The 21573-nt window shown below is 36.8% G+C and overlaps 1 protein-coding gene across 2 annotated transcripts in view; it reads right to left on the bottom strand.

Annotated features, from left to right (window-relative positions):
* Positions 1 to 9670: 9670 nt before the first annotated feature.
* The window catches only part of XPO4 (exportin 4), a 72208-nt gene continuing 60305 nt past the window's right edge, over positions 9671 to 21573 (bottom strand). For both annotated transcript variants that reach the window (XM_057399649.1, XM_057399650.1), the window contains exons 14-23: positions 21234 to 21393; positions 19358 to 19527; positions 18244 to 18418; positions 16186 to 16479; positions 15134 to 15314; positions 13570 to 13688; positions 12508 to 12638; positions 11614 to 11731; positions 10331 to 10423; positions 9671 to 9882 (exon numbers count right to left, since the gene is read on the bottom strand). In XM_057399649.1, the coding sequence (XP_057255632.1) occupies positions 9685 to 9882; positions 10331 to 10423; positions 11614 to 11731; positions 12508 to 12638; positions 13570 to 13688; positions 15134 to 15314; positions 16186 to 16479; positions 18244 to 18418; positions 19358 to 19527; positions 21234 to 21393 (1639 nt within the window). In that variant the 3' untranslated portion in view covers positions 9671 to 9684. The remainder of the gene's footprint in view (positions 9883 to 10330; positions 10424 to 11613; positions 11732 to 12507; positions 12639 to 13569; positions 13689 to 15133; positions 15315 to 16185; positions 16480 to 18243; positions 18419 to 19357; positions 19528 to 21233; positions 21394 to 21573) is intronic.

The raw sequence follows: 21573 nt of genomic DNA, 5'->3' as shown, positions 1-21573 counted from the left end.
CATTGCTAACCTTATGACACCAGATACTACTTGGCAGCACACAGACAGTTCCAGACCTCGCCTGAATCCATGTCACAAGACAGTTCTAGAAGGAAAGCCCAGGAGGAGCTCAAGTGACCCTGTAGGAAGGAAAACAGGTTATATCTTGCAGTGCAGCTGCTTTGGAATGTGAGGAGAAACGAACCACAGGTACAGGAACACCTGCAAAGTGCAAAGTGCACCCTGCAGGAAATTTATTATTAATTATTAGTTTGTTTCCTTTTTTTATTTATTTTTTTTTTTTTTTTACCCGGAAAGGTATTTCTAGTTAAGCTGTCTCCTCTATCCTTTGACTGACAGACCCATGTCACACAGCAGTGACACCGATGTCTCCAAGATGAACCTGACAACACAGACCACTGGCACTTTACCAATATATTTGTTAGTACTCTCTGTCCAACCAGATCAGGAACAGAGCATGGACATAAGAGTTTTAAAAAGCACAGTTCTACCCTGGAAAGCAAGAGCAACTTGTTACTTATAAGGCTTTTATGTTTTGGCGTTTTTTTATTTTACAGTCTTGTATTTTATCTTTCCTAACAAAAGTCTATACTTTTCAGTTCTCCTGCTGTTGCACAAGCCATAGCCATATGAAGTACAATACATTTTAACTAATATGAAAATAGCTTATACTATTGGAATTTAATAATCTGTTGCTATTAAGTATAAAAAAATTCTTAATCTCGACACTTTTAGGGCTGCAAACCAACTACATGCTCATTGGGAAGACAGCCAAGCATGTCTACAACCATCCAAGGATTACTTCTAATTATTATCAACATAACCCTACTTCTGAAGATGGAAAATAATATTAGTAGAAATGATTCTACTTGCAGAACATCTTGCAAGTTGTTCTTACCTCATCTTGGTAAGAGAAGCTTACTGCACTTTCTTCTTTCAATACCGAGCTGTTCTCCTACAGATGCAGGATAAAAAGTGTATTACAGCCCTGTGGGGTAGCTCTGTGGGCCATGTGCATCACAGCTTCCTGAGACCTTGGTTCACACAGGAGGACAGACTATCAGTCAGCCTCTTACATCTTGCAGTCACTCTCTGAATTCAAATACAGTTGTACATTTGCATCCTCCAACGTATTATGGACTCCCAACTCTCTCTATTGCAGATGCGCATCTTCTTAGAAACATGACAGTGAGACATGATCAGAGTGACTTCCTTCTATTTTGCCAGGTCTTCTGGATCCTTGGAAATAATTTAGGGATCACAAAGAGGGCTGCAATCTTCAGACTGAAAAACACTCTACTTAAGTGACCACTAGTCACTTAATACCACCTAGTGGTGCTGACATTTTAAAAACATTAAAAAATAGCAACCCTGAAACAGAATCTTCAGTATCTTACACCTTCATACATTGTAATGTCCCCATTGATTTTACTATGCCCTATTGCCCCCGATTTATGCTGTTCTCTCAAAAACTGCCCTAAGATACATGCTGACATCCAAAGTTTATGGAATTTTCTGGCCAGAGCCTACTCATGGTTCGTTTTGCTCCCCCACCCCTCCAAACAGGTAATCACTCTGCCATCACAAGAAGCAGGAAGGAAAATATATAAAATATATTTAGTAAAACCAGTAAAATTAAAGTGGAACAGAAAATGCAGTCAAGTAGCAAACATTATGTACAGCAGCAGATTATACAGTTGTTCCTACACATACCTCTGCACTTATTTCACATACGCTTTTTAAGGAGAAAGAATAGAAATAAGCTAGTGTTAAGAAAGAAAACACTTTTTTTTTCTGAACAGTAAATGGGGTTTATTACTGTTTTTGCCTTTTTTTTTCTTTTGAAACTCCAATTCAGACTATATATACCTCTAAGAAAAATAAGAGAAGGACACCATTTTCTCAGTCCCTAGAGTAGAATTACACTGTCCTTCTTTTACAGACTATACTGGTATCTTAAATAGTTACACTCACAGGATCTAGACATCATCTGGCCATTTTAGGGGATGTAGGTAACAAACATTTTAACCAAGATACAAAACAGGTATCTGATTTTTCCAGCTTTCCTGAGACTGAGTGAATTGTTTAAATACATGTGCGTTTATCAAAAACCATGTTACAGTACATTTTTAACAGTAGTTTAAGAAATCATGAAAGTGCATTAACAGCCTAAAAGCAGGCAAAAAGTACTTCAGAAGAACAGTCTTTCCTTACAGTGGCAGAAGAATGTAAGCCTTCCCCCAAAGCAGTGTTCATCTTGTGTGAAGACATCAGTGATCTTCCTAAAGACTCCACAGTGTGGTGGTGGGGTTTTGGCTTTGGGGTTGTTTTTTCCGAGTTACAACAATCATTTGAATGGACAAAATTCCATTAGAAGTGTCGGTGCAGGTCTAAAATCAAAGCAAATGTCCTGACAACCTATTAAACCAAGTTATGAATGAGGATTTCACATCAAAATTCTGCTGGAGTCTAGCAACACCTTTCATTCAGTAAACAACAGATTGGAAGCAGTCTGAATATGCCACAAACCTAACTGCATCACCCAAAACAATAAGTTAAAGCAAATCAAACATACACACATCTTCGCCACCACAAACAGGCCAGACATAGAGAGGGGAAGAAAAAAGGAAGTACATCACACCCAAAGCTTTGCCTTACTCTAACTTGCAAAGGGAAGTTTGTCAGAAAAATAAAATCTGATCAACATCTATCTGATATTAAGGTGAAAAGAGTTTCCATAAGATTCAAATATAGGTGGGAGAAAAACTAGTAATGAGTTGTATCTGTGTCAATCAGAGTGGGTAACTTCAGTGTTCCCTTTGGAGACGTAGATTTGTCTGGAATGTTTCCCAATAAAGATTTTCTTATTTAACTAACAAAACTCACACAGATAGTATCGCATTTCACACAATTCCAAAATAGTGCCTTCTCTTTTCCCCAAAAAATGTTGATAAATTGGCAGGCTCTTACTAATCCTTCTCAGGATGATACGGGCTAGTAAATTACAGGATAACACTTGTATTATGGACTTTTCTTCTTACAGATTAGTCTGATTTTATTTTTTCTCCACATAAGGTTGCAAACTTTTTTCCCTCCTAACTTCCTCTCTGGTTGACCTGCCAGACAAATTCCACTTGGAATGTTGAGTTTTCCTATCTTTCTGCTTACAATACATGGCAAATCAGTGAAGGAAAAAACCCACCACCAGCTCCACCACTCATGGCTGAAGCAAATGTGAGCTTCATACAGGCAAAATGGATGGTTCTTGAGTATACTTACACAGACAAGTGTGAATAAAGGCTTTGTACCCCAAATCATTCAAGTTTATTCCATACCTTGTAATTAAAGGTAAAGCAGTATTTCCATTTTCTACATGAAAAGCTTTTGGATACGCTGCTGCTGTTAATCTTACCAGCTGCTTCAGGGCTTTCCTCAAAATTACCTTAAATATTTCTGTCCTTTGCCAAAATGTTCACTGAACTAAACCAGTGAATACATAACTGCAATAATTTTACTTCTGAAACCAATAAAATTCTAGTGATACATACAGCCAAGATGTAGAGCAAGCTGTCACCACCATCGCTGTTGCGTAGTTTTACTTTCAGGATTTGTGAAGCATTCCTTTCCTTTTTTTTTTTTTAAGAAAAATGTGAGTGCATGAAAGTAAGAGGGGAGCAACAAAAAATAGTTGTTCTTTATCCAACTGTAGCTGTATTATAGCACATTAGTAACTCATGCCTGTAACTGAACTTTTTTGATATACATGAAGTAACAAGACTGTTAGATGACAGTTACATTGGAACACATTACGAGCTTGAAGAACTTTTCTGTGCCAGATATCATCAGAAACTGTTCAAATTAAATCTACACAAAGAAAAATTCAAGACTCAGAACTCAGTATTACTTTGGGGTAGATAAACACTACCAGTAACAGTGACCTGAAAAGTCATCATTAACTTTTTTCTTTGAGGATGGGTGAAAAGATTAATTTCATTATATATTCGAAGCCACTCTGGTAATTGTAGTCCAGTGAGAGATACTCCTCTCACACACCTAATCACTTTTTTTTTTCCTGTTGATGGATAAATTCATGCCTTGGGTGTCCATGTAAATTAAAGTTACCCCATAAATTTTAACTGAATTACTGCGCTTTTGCAGTAGCCAAAAAGCACAATGTGTGCCTGAGGTTTCATAACATTCCTACTTCTGTTTCTCCCATAAGGAGATATAACAAATGCTATTCCAGGGATAAAACACAGGTGAGATTTTAGAAAAATATTAAACAAGAATACACACAAATCACACATGGCCAAAACAAAATAAAATAAGTCTTTAGTGGAAAACAATTTTATCCTCCTCCTGCTTATGGATCTTAAAAATACACAAAGTGTTCATTTCAAAATGGAAAATTCAGTTGTGTTAAGTAAGGCTTGATCACATAGCCATTGCCAAAGTCTTATTGCAACAAATAGTGAAATATTTCTATGCAACTTCATATCTCCAACTGTACAGGTAAAACAATACTTGAAATCAACTAGCACTTCAATCCCTGCATTTTTAATATATAAACTCAACATAGTACTGAATTATACATTTAAAATATTTACACACTTGACCAACTGCAGTACTAGCATTTATTGCCTTAAAACTGCATGTTCACTGCACAAAGGCTCATTATTTTGCCCAATGGGAACAAATAAAAGAGGATAATATTTTTTTCCCAATGATTAACTCTAGAAGTTAATGGGAGACTGACATGTGCCTGGGAATGCTATTAGGAAGGACTTTATCAATTTCAAGTATCAAGCTGTAGTAGACTGAAAAATAACAAGTAGTATCTTCTTTCCCTTGAGGTTGGAAGTCTTCCAAGTCTTTTATAAGAATGGCTTAAAAGGACAGGAAAAGCAGGAAAGGGAAGAAACGGAAAAGCAGAATCTACTTTAATTCACTGATGAGAAGGGAAAGCCAGGGAAATCTTATTTCTCCATTGCTAGGGCACCAAGAAATCTCATACTTAAGAAAAAAGAGTTTTGCAAGACAGCCAAGAGCTTAAGGCTCTAAAGCAAATCGCACTTCATGATTTGCTTCCTGATTAGTGCTAGAAAGCATTAATCTCATTTACTGCAAAGAGGGCACTATCTACTCACATTAAAAGCAAACGGACAGGGGGACAGATCTGGCTTTTTACATTTTAATTGTTATCATTAGGCTTTGGTTATACTGAGTGACTGGAACTAATATGGGAAAAATGAATGGCTCCTTGCATAAAAGTGTAAAACCCCAAACCAAACTAAACAAAATCCTACGACCATAAGTGGCACATGTCACAAGTAGAGGCACCAAAGCCTGAACAACTAACTGTTCTCTAACTATGTAGACCAGAACTGAGGCACACTGGTGGGGAATCTTATTTAAGAAGCCACTGTTTCAATCAGCTGTAATTGAAATAACTACACTTTACAGCAAGCATTACTGTACTGCAGTAGAACAGTCCTGGGCAATACTGCACCACTCCTGCCTCTACTGGGCATCTACTGGTATGGAAATCTTCTGGTTTTGTTACAGTAAATCTTACACCTCACAAAACTAAAATTAAAATATTTAATATTTACATAGTATCTGAGATCCTCAATGCATTTTATAGGCATAAGATAATCCTCACAACATCCCTGTGAGGTAGGTAGGTATTATCGCTGTTGTAACAATGACACTTCTATCAACTTGCCAAAATGGCCACAAAGGATCCAGTAGAAAAACTGATACAAAACTAGAGGAGCCTGGCTCCTACTCCTGCGCTTATATTCATCAAGCTACTTCCATAACAAACACCCCTTCGTACGTATTTAACCAAAACTGAAATAACTTGAAGTGTTTTACAAGAAAAATGCTGCTAGTTGTATTTTTTACAGATCACAAATTAGAATTTGCTTTACCTTTTGAAAAATTAGATTTTAAATGGACAACTGACTGCTCTGAGGAAGCTCATTTTCTAGAACTACATGGCTTAGATATAAAGGGATTTACCCAAGTAAACACTGGGGCTTCAGTGAGTGCTACACGCTGTCACAGGGATGACTCTGATTCAAACCCCTCTCTTTCAACTACTTGGATTTGGACATGCTGAGAAAACAAGTTTCTCATTCCTGAGGAAAATGGTGAGCCCTTTATCACTAAACAGTGAAACAAACCTCTGGGCAATACTTGGCAGATTCCAGTGGTATTCAGTGAAGATACTTAAGGCATAAATGCACACAAAAGTGGAAGTTTTGTATAGTAGCCAACTTCATCCTGTCCATGTGTATCTGTGCTTTCAAGAAAGTCTTGAATTTCATGACCCAACCCAATGATTCATGCTTGCCAACAGCAAACATTCCTAGGTTGAACAACAGAAAAGTGTTATACCAGCATCAGATCTCGCTATTACAATGGGGAAGGAGCTGGCAAAATGGGAAAGAAGCTACTTGATTTCTAGTCTCAGAATGGAAACACTGGAGAAATAATGCGTTTTAGCAAAAAAAACAAAAAACAAAACAACAAACCAAAACAAACCAAACAAAAAAACCAACCAAACAAAAAAACCCTAGGCAAATGTATATTAAATTGTTACAATTTGTAAGAATTTGTTACAACTGCATCATGCAGCATTTATAATTCAGTTTGAGTTGCCCTTTTTAGTTTCTCCTTCAAAACTCCAGTGAATTCTTGGAACCATTGTTCACTTTGTACAGTGAATGGAAAAAAACAATGCAGTGATGCTGTAAAAATTACAGAACCACTTCCATGGAGCCACATCACAGTATTCACTAAAAATGGTCTGTAAGTATTTCCTATATGAGCTTTTGCATCTCGATCTACAACTGGGCATGTAGAAGTAATCTTTTTTTTTTTTTTGTAAGGGATATAGAAGTCCCATAGTCCAGCAGCCACCTCTCCAGCAGAAATATTAATTAATAAAATATATTCCCAGAGTCTTCTGCAACAATTTCATGGATGTCATTAAACAGAGACATCTTAGCATTTGCTCTAGAAGAAACAAAATGGCATGCAAAGATCCTTGTTGAATATAGGAGAACAGAAGAAGTATTAAGAATCAAGAAAGTAAGAATATTGTCTAACATAACATCAAGCAGGAAAATGACAAAAACAACCCTTACTAGGACAGTTTCCCTTTAACATGTAATATTATTAAAATGAAGGGCAAATCAAAATTTTTAGTAACCTTCAAAACTAGTTTTGGAAAGTCAGTGTTCATACTTCAGCACGTCTCAATAGTCAAAAGATGCCCCATGGCTCTGATCTCACCCACTGTGATAATGGGCCTAATAAGAAAAGTAATGGGCATGCACATTCCTTTGTCCTGGATGCTAACTCAACTTATGCTCTCATTCATCAATCACAATATGCAAGAGGATTTCAAATTTTTAAAGTTAATAGATGTTTTTTTTAACTAGTGAGCCAGCTTTAGGATTAAAAAATTTATAATGACAGAACTAGATATAAAAGAATAATATAATGGTTGAGTTTATCAGTTATTCAGTCAGATTAAAAAAAAAAATCTGAAGGTATTTACTCTGGTATCTTTGAAGACTTTGGTCTAGATATTTGACATTGAGCAAATCATTACAAACTAGTGGCAACTACTGCCACTTACATTCCCAGGCTTTAATGCTCTTCACCTGAAAAAAAGATTTCAGACCTGCTGCCATATACAATGTACAAACTCAGAGAAGCCCCCGAACCAGTTTCAAAACATAGCAGAGCCAGATGTAAAAAAATATCAGTCACCAGTACAGTTTAAAACCAGAAGGATCTGCAGGATCATCACCTTCTGTGCAAGTGCACAGCCAAGAAATCTTTTAAAGAAAAGCATTAGAGTTTGAAATAAAAATTGCCCCTATTCTAAAACACTACACAAATCATCTTAGAAATAAAATACTAGCAGGAAAAGTACAAAAGTACATTATCTACCAAGTTTTATGGTCACTGTTCAATGTTTAGATCTGCCCTAGCCCAGTTTTCACATGAATTAAAAGAGAAAAGTAGAATGAGGAGATGGCATTTTTGGCCTTGTGGATCCATGCTTGAAACACGTATGGATTTGACTTTAAAAAAAAAAAAAAAAGAAAAGCCTCAGATCACTTACAGCACAGTATTACAAATTTATGTCTTAAAAAATCTGTCTGTTGTGACTTATTCTGAGATGAATAGCTGAAGAATGGCACAGAATTGCAAACATGATGCTATACATAGCCAAATAAAGGTGTATATTGTACATTTTATATAAATTTTAAAAACACATGGGAAATACTCAACAGCATAATTTAGCCAAGGTCTAAACAAAGGGGCCCACTTCTGCCTCATGTCCTCCCACAAAAATCAATTTTACTAGACACAAAGAAAACAATTTGTGTTCGCTTCAGTTTCCTCTGGCTCATGACTGGAGACAAACCAGGCCTTACTTTTGTATTTGTGTGCTGCTCTCCCCTGTTGGTCCACTATACTCAGGGCATGATATTCTGCTGTCTTAATAGCTAAAGTGCTGATATAAAAAATTGAGAAAGAGCCGAGCAGCTGGGAGGGCTCTGCATAAGTGAAGCTAGATTCAGCAAACCCCAAAATCTCCCACAGCACTACACATCCCAATCGAATCTTTCTTGACTCAAGTCAAAAAAATATGACCCTTGAGTAGAAGGGTTTGACTTGTCTGTTCTAGTGTAACTGCTTTAGCTAATGCCCCAACTTTAAAAAGTTTGCCAGTAATTTACACCTTTTGAGTTGTTATTGCTTAAGCAAACAGTTCAGTGTAGAAATACATTGCAGTTGTGTGCAACCTGGGTATGAATCAAAACAGATACTGAAAGTAAAACTACACATGAACCTTGCATTAGACACTCACTCCAAAATGACACATCAACATGAAGGGCTGCAAGAGGTACACAGCAGCTTAGTGCCGACATCCTAAACCACCTCTGAAGAGTCAAATTTTGCCTTAAATTTCTCATCTAAAGTATATGAGTGTTTTTTCTTTTAAATTAAGGCAATTAAATGGCTACAGTTCCTAAAGTTCATTTTAGGGGAACAAAAATATACACCTCTTTTTTGAACTTTAGGCAGCACAACATAATGTAAAAACCTGCACTGCATTAAACATGCAATGTCAGGGTGATGTAGAAAAACTTAACTAAATAGAAGTTAAAACACCATTTGTTTTTTCTTCCCCATTGGAACACAAACTCAAAGAGAGGAAAAATAAAGCTTAAAATCAGCTAAACTGTTTAGAGCTTTGTACGTATCTGCATTACACTCTAACATGATTTTGGGTAGAAATCTGTAAGTTTATCCAGCCACTCATATTTTAAACCAGTGGGGGTGAGGGGAAGGCACTGTATTTATTTTTCATTGTGCCCATATCTGTTTGCACATATATGGAAAACAAATTAAATTCAAATTTTCTGTTCATTCTCTCCCACACACAAGTATGACAGATTGCAGCTAACACATAATAGCAGAAGCTGATTCAAAAGTTGACCTCTCTTATTCCACTGTGTTATGTTCAAACTTCCAGGCTCTCTAGAATCTGAGATGGCTGCAAAGAACCCAGACAGGTACAAGATTTAGTCAGCATTCAGCATTTCTCAGTGCATTTTGCAGAAAGGGTCTACATTAGGCATAGAGTTTTGTTGTTTATTTTACACAGAGAAGTCCACCAACATTTGCCATAAATTCTTCTAAACTCTTTAAGAAGGCCATCTTCTGCTTACGGTCCAGTGTAGGAGGAGTGCTGCTTGCAGTAAGCTTGTTGAAGGCATCTGCTAACCGCTGGTAAATTACTGGATCTTGTTGAGTTGACAGCAACGTTTCAACTAGCTCTGAATATTCAGTCTGTTAAATAGACAATAATCTTATTAGCTTAAAAAAAAGGATACAATATATACAACTTCTCTCATCAGGACAAAAATCCAGAACCAGGGCTGTGATGGAAAACAATCAATACCTCTCCACCTGTTGCTCAGTTTCACTGACTAGTGTGCCAGAAGCAAGTGTGGCCCCACAGCTTTCACCTACCTCTAAATGAGCTCAAGTCCTTCAGTCAGACCAGGCTTTTTTAAAAGCTAAGGAAGCCTTCAGAGCTTTTTAAAACACAGTTGAAAAAAGTTCTGAGCAACCAGATCCAAATTCAGTATTGAGCCCACTTTGAGTAAGAGGCTGGATTACAGACCTTCTGGGAAACCCTTAAAACTTAAAGGATTCTGTGATTTCACAGATGCATGGTAACTAACCACCCTAACAAATGACTGCTTTTCAGGTTGTAAGTGACTAAATGTCATACCTGATGCAAACACACTAATGTGTAGAATGCTTCACCTGCTGCCGTTGTCATTTCTGTATTGTGCTTCTGAAGTACCAGCATATCAAAGACCATCTGAAATCACAAAAGCAAAGTAGTTACAGAAGTGTAAACTTAACTTTCTATTTTACCAACATTTGCTGCTGAACATCACCTTCACTTGAATAATGAACGTGTATTTACAAGCATGCAAGGTTGACTGTTTTGTAATTGAAAAGCCAAGTTCTTTTAGAAGTCGAGTCTTGGCTTAACAGCACTAATTCATATCTCAAAGCACTGAAACCTGTTGATTTATGTGTTGTTCGGAGAGAAATTACATGTCTTGTGTTTTATTCCAAAAGCTGCATTTATGCCAGAGAAATAATGAAAAAAACCTTTGCTCTTTCAGAATAAACCAGCATACTTCCTCCTCAAGTTTTGGAGACTCCTACAGCTCACAGAAAGCCAAACACAAAACAGATTAATAAGAACGGTATGATAATTTGAAGTGGAAATTTAGAGAAAAGGGAGAAAGCAATGTTAATAGAAAGACCAATAAGGTGATGCAAGGTGTTTCACATTCTCTCAGCTTGTCTGATGTATGTTATTAATGAGCAATCAATGTCTGTTTGGTAAGAAAAGATGTCTTAAGGAAAACTGAAGTCTTTACAAAATCAAAGACAAGCACACAAATTTCACAATTACTTTGTTCCCAGTTAGCAGGAACCTGGTTGTTACCAGGTCACTCCAAAATTCAATGAGATAGAGTGGATGTCCTAAAAGGAAAATACTAAATATGAGACTGCATTAAGAAAATGCTTAATTCATTGCCTACATTGAATAAATGACAGCATTTTCTTTCTAGTTCCCAACTATCATCTTTTTTTCTGCCTTTTGTTTTAGCATTCTACCCAGCCTCCAGTTCACACAACTCTAGAAGCATTCTATTTCACAGTTTTCACAGTAAACCTAACTGCTAAAATTGTTAATCAGGTTCATTCTAGAGCTCAAGTGCAGAGCATGGATGAATGTGAATTGCATTCCGAGACACTCAGGTCTTTTGTTGATTGACAGTAGGTAATTTCCTCCCTCCATCCTTCTTTGTACTCTCATCCAATGTCTCCAACTCCTTCATGCTCTCTTTCTTCTCAAACTGCCAGTTTTCTAGGTAACGCGTTTCTTACTGTGTGATCCTGATTAACCCAGTCAGATATGATCATTGTTTGGCCTCTTGACACTACCTATATACAAAAATCCCCCCAAGTAACACAAAACGGATGCCTTACCTTAAGAAAGTGCCTTGTTGCTAGAAAAAGGGTTGTATCTGTTTCTTGTGCTTTTGCACACTGTTCTGCTAATGGTGTTACAGCCTCCAGGCAGAGCTGGCAAACCTCTGAACTCATTCTGATAGTGAGTGTTAAAGAATCAAAGTCAGATTTGTGAGAAATTAAACTGTGGTTAAAATTCCCAGTTGCGTCACTAGAAAATGTTTTAACTGCTTGTATGTTCCAAGATTTTGTTTTACTATAAAGCTGTTAATAATTAAAAAAAAAAAAAAAAAAAAAGGAAGAAAACCAGCAAAAAAATTCCAGCTTTGTTGCCTTCTTTCATTAGCTGCATGCACTAAGGTAACATAACCCCCTCTGACATAACATTTTCAGAAAGAGTCCCTTATGGTCAAGCTCATCTGTTTCTGACACGTGCCACAGATTAGTGAAAATGGTACTCCCATTATGAGAGGGAGAGCCCATTGGCACCCTGACAGGAAATGCTCTGGAGCCAGCCCAATAGAACAGCAGCAATGTTTTGTATTACCAGCTGAGAAACTAATTCAGGAATGGCTTTGAGATACCAGCTGAAGGCTTAGGAAGTTACACACTCTGAAATGAAGTAATGGAGGAGGAATGGCTGCCAGAAAAAACTTACATGCTAAACCACTTAAAGGCTGCATTCAAGCATCACAAGTGAGGTAATTCAGCTAATACTAGACTCTCAACAGACAGCAAAACTCTCAATCACCAGAGACTAAGAGTCAATTACTGATACATAATTATAGATACAGATATTGACAGAAAAGGGAAAAATGCAAGGAACACACAACCCCCCCATCCCCTGATTTCAACAGGTTATTATAAAAGCAACTCAGATTTTTAAACACTGCCAAGCTTTATAAAGGATACGATGACATCCCTAACTCCAGTGAGTACATTAGGCTCTTAAAGAGGTCCTCTGGGAGTTGTGGAATTTTCTCAGGGAATATCTCACAGATGAACGTGATTAATTTGTAATATTGATTACACAGGGATGGAAACTGTTACAAAAAAAATGGCAATCTTAGAATCAATCACATAACTATATTTTGACATAATTTCCATCTGTACAGAGACAGAACTGATATGAAGAAGACAATTTTAGTAGACAACTTCAGAAATATTAGAAAGGCTACAACTTTATTAGCAAACACTGTCATACAACAAAAAAAGACTGCTGTAACTAAACAGTTGATAGTGGAGGTCTGGTAGCTGTTCTATACAAATTCATGCAGTTTTACTTCAGTCATAAGCAGGTCTAAGACCTGTGGGATAACAGCCTCATGAGCATTTGGAGCAGGGGCTCCTTGGGTACATCCTTCGGCTCAGTTTCATGTAAAATGGATGCAGCTCTCACACTCAGCAAATGCTACCAGATGAGAAAGCACGTTAAGAGGGGACAACTGAGATACAATTCAGAAGTGTTCCCCTGATTCGAAGTAGAACATGAACACGGTGCAACCCAATGAAACACTGCCATTCCATTGTTTCACGCTTTACTGTTCTACTGATAAGCTGCTGCTGTCTATGATATGAAATCACCTGCACTGTGAAAACAAGTAAAAGAGTTCCCAGATTATTATTTTTTTAAACTAATGTGACTGTTTCTGCTTCCAATCCTAACTATTCTACAATTCTGACACTATCAGAAAACAGATTCCACAAGCCACATTTTAGGTTTGGCTAACTGTTGACCTGCATGGACTCACTTTTAGGAGAAAAAAGTTTTGCTTAGCTCCTTTAAATACACTTTTTCTCAGCTCACAATATTTCTTTTCAAATGGTACCTAGAACTATGGAACAGTTATTTACATTTAAAAAAACACAGAAAACTCAATTTACAGAGGTGGAATGCATATAGGAAGGAATTCTGTGAGTTCATAACTATAAAGCTTTTATAATCTAGCAGCTATGTGTGAAAAATATACTTACCTTCAGCAGATCCTGGGACATTAGAGGCAGAACTAGATTAACCCCATATAAGACAACATCTGCTGCTGATACAGATCTGTTTGTACCTTGCCCAGGTTCATGTCCTCTAAATACTTCATCTGTAGAAAACATGAAAAATGTTTTATACAAAAAGAGACTTGAACATATTGAAGGAAGAATCCCATTTCTTTATTATATAGACATTTTTAAAAATAGAACTATTCCCCTCTCCCCCCCAAAAAAAACATGAGGCACTGTATTAAAATAGAAACTTAGTGAGCGGAGGCTGCCACATCACTCTATATTTATATTCATTAGGATTAAGCATTTCATTATCACATGTACCAGATGGCATGCTAAAACAGAACGCTTCAGATACTCTGAGGGTCCCTTCCATTACAGGACACTGCATTTGTTTCTAGTGATAGTTGCTTCATGCAGCATAAACACATAGTGAGCAAAACACTACTGCATTTTCATTTACATATGTGTGTGTATATATATATTTTATAAACACAAGGAAAAAATGCAGAAAATTCTGTAGTTCACACGTTGCTGAGTTTCTCCTATTACAGGCAAGACCTACATTTTCCATCAACTGTCAGTGACCTTACTTTCATAATTCTTTCACTGAGTCAGCAACAGGATGCAGGCAACTTTCAATATATTTGATCTCTGGGCATTACATTTAGGTAGTATTCACATTCCTTAGTTTTATGGGAAGTATTTTAAAGTGTTTTCCATGCAATTAACATCCAGTGTCTGACCTCAAAGAGAATATTTTACGTGGCATTGAATTGTCCATGCAAGGGACAAAGTCTAAATCTGGTTCTGTATTTATATTGAGAAAAAAAAACTAGACAGACACACTAAGTTTTGGAGTACAAGACTCTCTTCTTTCAAGAAAAAGCACTGAATAACATCAAAAGAACCTAGTCAGATTCTGTTTGTTACCAAGCAAACTGTATAGGACATGGCGAGATCTGAATAATGAAAATGTATTTCAGCTTATTCAAAAGGGTTTCAGCAGAGCTAAGCTAGAACTAGGAGATCCTACTCAGGAATATTGCAATTTTAAGTGGCAAATATATGGAAGAAAGTAATAGGCTAGGATTCAAAAAACAATCCTTAACTATAGCCACATACCATAAAGCATGTTTTGTGAATGAGGAATACAGAAAACCCTCAAATGTGATGGAATTTTAAAGTTGGATCCTGTACTAAGACAACAATCTACCTGCTCTCCCTGCAGTCCCCTTCTGACCTCTCTATGGGGTTTTTTGTTATAAAACTGCTGCTACTACATGTTCAGACTTGCAACATTCAGATTTCAAGCTGTTTCATACATGCCCTATTTATTTTATGAGAGCAGTAGTAATTTCAGATGCCAGAATACTGTAAAAAGTCCTTCCTTTGCTACTGGCACATTAAATAGTAATTTCCATATCCTGATCTAACAAAGTCTAAAGTTCAGCTTTTGCTTTACGAGGACTGAATACATGCTCCACAATGGTTCTACAGTTTAAAACACATTATGGTTCAGCAGTTATTAAACCCTTCATACCTGTATCACTGAAATCTATAAATTCTTTTGATAAAAGATTAGTGAGAAGCTCCATAATAAGAAGGAGATCCTGGTACTGGTCTTCTTCTGCTGTAACATCTATCCGTTGTCGACCTAGATTATTCTTGGAATATACCTGGAGCAGAGTTAGGCAGGCCTCATACAAGTTCATGGCTTTGGCCTAAAAAACAATGTTAAATAATAAGAAAACTTCCATCGCATAACACTTGATGATACTCAAGATTTTCATTTCAGTTATATAACCACTTTTTTAACAAGTACACACAAAATCATGGCAGAAACAGCCATCTTAAACAGTAAGAATGCTTACAGCCATTTATTGATGTGCTGGTGATTAAAACAGCAGAATATCACTTTTATCAATTCCTTAGTCTTAACAAAAAGACAAGAGTGATGGGGACAGGCTGACACATCTCACTAAATTCACAAACTAGATTACTAACAAAATCCCTTGGGGACTCATTTCAGCTATTCAAGTTTAGAGCCACAATGCAATGTGCATACCCACTTCAGAACAGGCAGGAACTCTTCCAGGTGCAAAAGCAAAATTAGGCGATGTACAAAGATGCAAGCACACTGCAGTGATTCATGTTACCTATTAACTTCATGGTATCTCTTAATGCCTAGTTTAGGACCAAGGCAGTGTTGCTATGGTATGCATCTGCCACATGAAACAGCACTGCAATTCCTCTAGACTAGCCTTCAGGGAAGGCTGATATGGTTAAAAGACGTACTCAACATGGTCTGCACTCTTCTGCCACCCTTGCATAGAACTGGACTAGGGGTGAAGCATGGTTAAAAGTTTACTGGTATAAGAAAAGTCTAGATGTCCTGCTTTTAATCTTTGCATGTCTATAATTTTAAAACAAAGGAATGCCTCCAACATCTGGCCATACAGCATCTCTTTATAGAATCTAAAAATCCCCACACTATTCTGTTTAAGGGACAGCAATGTATACACATGTTCATGAGCACATGCATGCATGAGCACACACACACTCTCTCACTCTTCCTCTCCTGGTTGTATTTACCTCTCCAAGATAGCAAATTTGTTTATGTGCAACTTCTACAAAAACTTCTATTATGAGATTAACAGTCTCTGGTGTGTTTTTGTATACTTCCATTAATCCAATGCAGTTATTAAGGAAGTCCATTAGGAAATTGAAGAGAATTGCTACATTATCAATCTGGGTAGCCTCAGCAATGCCACAGAGTGCTTCCAATGTAGCAGTGATTTCCTGTTTCACTTCTTCCTCCTGACATATCTGTTGGAAGTTTTCTTGGTTTATTACATTCAAGAATCTCTGCTGAAGTGGCTGAAGAACCTGAAATTTTTTAGAAAAGTCACATTAAGATAAGCATACTATTATGTGAGATGTGAGGTTTAAGTGATTTAGCAAGCTCATGGGTTGCTTTTGGCATGGCAGTACAAGAATCAATCAATTCCAGTTTCTAAAGGCTCAATTATGTTATTATCTGCCACACTAAAGTAAGCTGAAGTGGTAGTGATTAGTAATTCTCATTATCCATCATCACCTGCAGGCTGGTTTCAAATGGAACACCTCCATAAATATGTTATATTATTTTGTACTGTTTAAACAAATGACAATGTCTGGCTCACAGTATTTGACTGTCTTCTAAATTCAGTACTGGGGGAAAAAACTGCTACAGTTTATCAATTAAAGCATTAAGATTCATGTTCACAATTACTTTTGTCATATTATGATTCTTGAGAGTGCAGTCTGTTTTGTAATCAGCTGTGTTTGGATTCAATATAGAAACTTCTATAAAAATAGTTAAAAGCTTTTCCTAATTACTTCCAGTGCATTATATTCTTATTTTCCATCACTAATTTCATAACTTTGCTAACAAAAGCAAGTTATTCTCACAAGGCCAATGCTTTACAAGCTCATGTAGTGCTTTCTGATCACATTTCAGGTACTTTCTAACACCAACCTTTCTAGTAGTAAAATGTCATAAATTGAGTGAGGGCAGAAAAAACTGGTCAAGGTTCTTCATTATGTTCTGCATTAGCTTCTTACTGTCATTACCATTAAGCGAATAATTCATAACACCACCAAATTAAAATATAAGCAAGAAATGACACAGATCCGATGGCAATTCATAACCTCCTATAATAGTTTCCTTCTAGCATACTGCTATACTGGCTGCTTCATGAACCTCCAGGTAATTGTTAGCTGTTTCTGTTTAGGTTGTAATGTTTTAGATAAATTTTTTGGCAGCTCATGGGTGCCATATAACTATTGACCTTCAGAGAGAATAATTTTAAAAATTTTAATTATGAGATGTTTAAAATCGAAAGTTTAGAATCACCAAATCATAGACTGGTTTGGGTCAGAAAGGACCTTAAGATCATCTAGTTCCAATCCCCCTGCCATGGGCACGGATGCCTCACACTAGACCAGGTCACTCAAGGTTCTGTCCAGCCTGTCCCTGAACACTGCCAGGGGTGGAGCATTTACCACTTCTGTGGGCAAACTGCTCCAGTATCTCACAACTCTCACAGTAAAGAACTTCTTCCTTATATCTAACCTGAACTTCCCCTGTTTAAGTTTAAACCCATTACCCCACGTCCTGTTGCTACAGTTCCTGATGAAGAGCCTCTCTCCAGCATCCTTGCAGGCCCCCTTCAGATACTGCAAGGCTGCTATGAGGTCTCCATGCAGCCTTATCCTATACATATAGAAGCCTTTCCTGTTATCTCTGACATCCCTGGCCAGACTCAATTCTAACCTGGCCTTAGCTTTCCTGACTGTTCTCAATGTCTCTGCGTTCTTCCTAGGCCACCTGTCCTCACTTCCATCTTCTATAAGCTTCTTCCCCCACCCCCACCCCCTCCAAGTTTCTCAGCAGTTCCTTATCCATCCATGGAGGCCTCCTGGCCTTCTTGCCCCATTTCCTTCTTGTTGGGACGCAATGCTCCTGAAAAGCTTCTATACAAGTTGATTTTGTGTCACCATAAAATTCTAAACAAAAAAATTCTAAAAAAATAAAATTCTAAAATTCTAAACTAACTTGTTTGTACTACTTGCTAAAATGGAGGTAACAGAAGCACCAAAATAGCTTACCTCTGTCCAGTATTGTTGCTTTGTTTCTGTATCCATATGAGCAAAACCTCCTAAAACTAAAGCTTTCATTAGTGTTCTCTGCACAGAACTGGACAAATAATGAAGAGGAGGGCTTCGCCTTGCAAATTGTTTAGCTAAATTCCACCAGTTTTCACACTGAATAACTAAGTTTGCCCTAAAAGAGGGAAAAAGTTTAATTAAAGACTTCACAAAATTATATGAACAGAACACATCAGGTTGCTTAGCAGTTGTCAGAATACTTAGGGGTTATTTTTTAAATACTTTTATTCTAAAGCTAGATCACTTTTCAATTTTCATCTTACTAATGCCTCACCCCTAAGATTTTTGAAGTACACACTCTGAAAACAGCTCAATTCACATGGGAGAAAAGCAGGGAAGTGCTGTAGTTTTATACACATACATAAAGTTAATGGACATATTGTGGATTAAAAGCTTAGTCTCATTATGTCATGATAAAATAAGGAGTTTATTCCAGAACTAGCTACAGTGGGTTTTAACTGTTTTAAAAATGTCCTAAAACATTTAAATACTCAAACTTCAGGTCACTCTTTCAGCAGACTATGAATACATGACTGCATGTCAATTCACAAAAGTAAAACATTCAAGAATTTCCTGCTTCACAGTTTGTTATACCAAAGAAAACTGAAATTTGTCTGAATCCACCAAATCCTGCATTTTTATTTTTTTTTTTTTAGTCTAGTATGTTTACAAAATATTTTATACTGGCTTAGCCAGTGCCTGAATTCTTAACCTGGAAGAACTTGTTCAACAAAACCAAACGCAAAAATCCTTGCAATAAGAGTGGAGACCAGAAGAGTTTTCCCTTCTCATTGTTTAAGAGTGAGGCACAAAGGTAAGGGAAGGAGAGTGCACTTCTAAACAATAATAAAAACTAGGTTATGTTTTGCCAAATACAGGTCTCACTCCTCACTTTGTCAGAGAATTTTTATTTATTTATTTTTATTCCTAGTATGTTACTAAAGTAATTTGACTTACAGAGACATGAATATGCCCTATACCTGCATTACTTTGGCTGAAAAAATTGAAAGGAAGCAAAAGAAATTTTTTGACTTCCAGAGGTATGGCAACTTACCGCTCTCTCCTTTCCACTAATGTTACTAGTAGTTGTACAGTATCATTTGCAAGGTCCTGCTCTGAACTCCACACTGCCAGGTTACTGATCACTTTTTCTAAAAGGTAACCCACAATCCACTGGGAACCCTCTGTATCAGCACCAAATGCTGTACTAAATGGCAGACTTATCTATAAGAAAAGCATTAAAATGAGTGAGTTTTACAGAAGCCAGAACCCCAAAGTGTACGGTAATCATTGTCAGCAAATTCTTTTCAGGCTGTCACTTCTTCCCTACTTTTAATATACATAAATGTTACATAGACAAAGGCAAAGAATACCTATAACAGAAAAATCTTTGCCAAATTTATCTTGCAATTTTAAGTACAACACTTAAAACAAAGAAAAATTTTATCTTCATTACAGAATCTGCTTAGAGTATGTCTAGCTTTGAAGGCCAATGAAAGTTCAAAAGCTTTAAAAATTAGAAGATCCTAAAATCATCTCCCAAAAGTGTTTCCACAAATTTACAATGAAATTCCTACGGTGATAAAAATTATCAGAAATAACCTCAGCTGTTGATCTAGATTACATCTTGTAAAAGTGTATCTGCATTGCAATTTTTCTGCATCTGCTTTCTGCAGATTGTTCCTTCAGTCTGTACAGCTTTGAGGAAAGATGTCACATTCTGGCCCTAGCACATTAAAATATGATTCCTTGACATTGCCTGTTCTCCTGTCCTTGAAAAAAAAAATATCTCAAGAGTGAAATCCAAGGCTTTTGCAACAGTTGTGCAGGGGTTTCCTGTCAGCACACATTTCTAACTTTAAAACTCATGATATATATACATGACTGAGCATAACATTTAAACAGGTTTCAATCACTTTCACACATCAACACAAACTAAACGTGTGCATTTCCTAGTTAATCTATTTTGTTTCTTTACATGGTTTCTTATGGATCTCCTTCTCTCTGCTTTCCACTTCTTCCCCAGCTGGTACTTCCACAGATTCTTGGCTCTGCTGTAAGTACTAGCTGAATAATATGATTCCAAATGTTTACAAGCCTATGGCATACATATTTTTGTTAAGAAGGGGCCTCCTGAAGCATTAGTATTCTTAGTTGCTTCTATAGTGAAAATAAAAGGAGGAGGAGGAGGAGGAGGCGGCGGCTTCTTTCTTGAAAGTTAGAGACAACAGGACCTCCTCAGGATGAGTGGCCTCCTTCAGCCAGCTGGATTACAGTTAGTTCGATAAGCAAAATCAGGATCAAGGTCTAATCATGATTAGTGTTGTTCAAATATGATAACAAGTTGCTCATTACAAGAATGCACCACTGAAATCATGATATATACAATGAGAATATATGAGAATGGGGAGAGGAAAGTAACATGACATTAGCTAATGTAATACTACCTTACTACCTTGTGATGGTGTTAAGTATCTAATTCAGAACCATGACTAGGTTACTTACTAAATCAATCAAAGGCAACCATTGTATTAGAAATATATTATAAGATCTGATGGACAGTAAGGATAGCTTATAAAATGGCTGTGGTTAGTGAGTTTCACCCACTATGCAGCCCAAGATCACACTATGCAATTCTGCTATGGCAATGGCTACAAAAAAAAAACAAACAAAAAAACCCCTAACAACAGGGAAAAAAAATAAAAAAAATCACATTTGTAATGTGCAAGATGGATCCCCTAACAACTTCTATTTCTGATTAAAAAACTGAAGAAAACCTCAAGTTTCAAACAAATTCCAAACTAAACCACAACCCATTTAACATTAAAAATGCTTTATCATTGCACATTTAAAATAGGTACACTAACATCTGCATTCACACGATATATTGCTAATACTCACCAATTAATGCATAAAAGTCATATTCTTACCTGATCATACAGCTTTTCATCTACTAGGAGGTAAGTCTTTGCCCAACGCTTGAGGAACCATACAATATCTTTGCCCATCTGAGGGCTCAGGAGGTGTGTGAGATTTGCCCTTATTGCTCTAGATTCTACTTCTGACACTCTTAAAATAGCAGATAACAACCTGCAGATTTAAAATACAGTTAAAGATGCCAAGAGTGGTTTTTGGAAAGCAAGGCAAACACTTTCATTTTTCATAAAATATGACAGAAGGAACAGGGTAACACAAAGCAGTTCAACTTGAAGTAAGAAGCACCTGAATTTATTGTTTGTTTAAATGCAAGGAGAGATAGGATAGACTGCC

The sequence above is a fragment of the Pezoporus wallicus genome, unplaced genomic scaffold, assembly GCF_028554395.1.
Source record: "Pezoporus wallicus isolate ANWC-B61680 ecotype Strahan unplaced genomic scaffold, APGP_CSIRO_Pwel_v1 scaffold_6446, whole genome shotgun sequence".
NCBI classification, from domain to species: Eukaryota; Metazoa; Chordata; class Aves; order Psittaciformes; family Psittacidae; genus Pezoporus; species Pezoporus wallicus.
The sequence above is the reverse complement of the archived record's forward strand: the minus strand, read 5'-3'. Positions and strand labels throughout refer to the sequence as shown.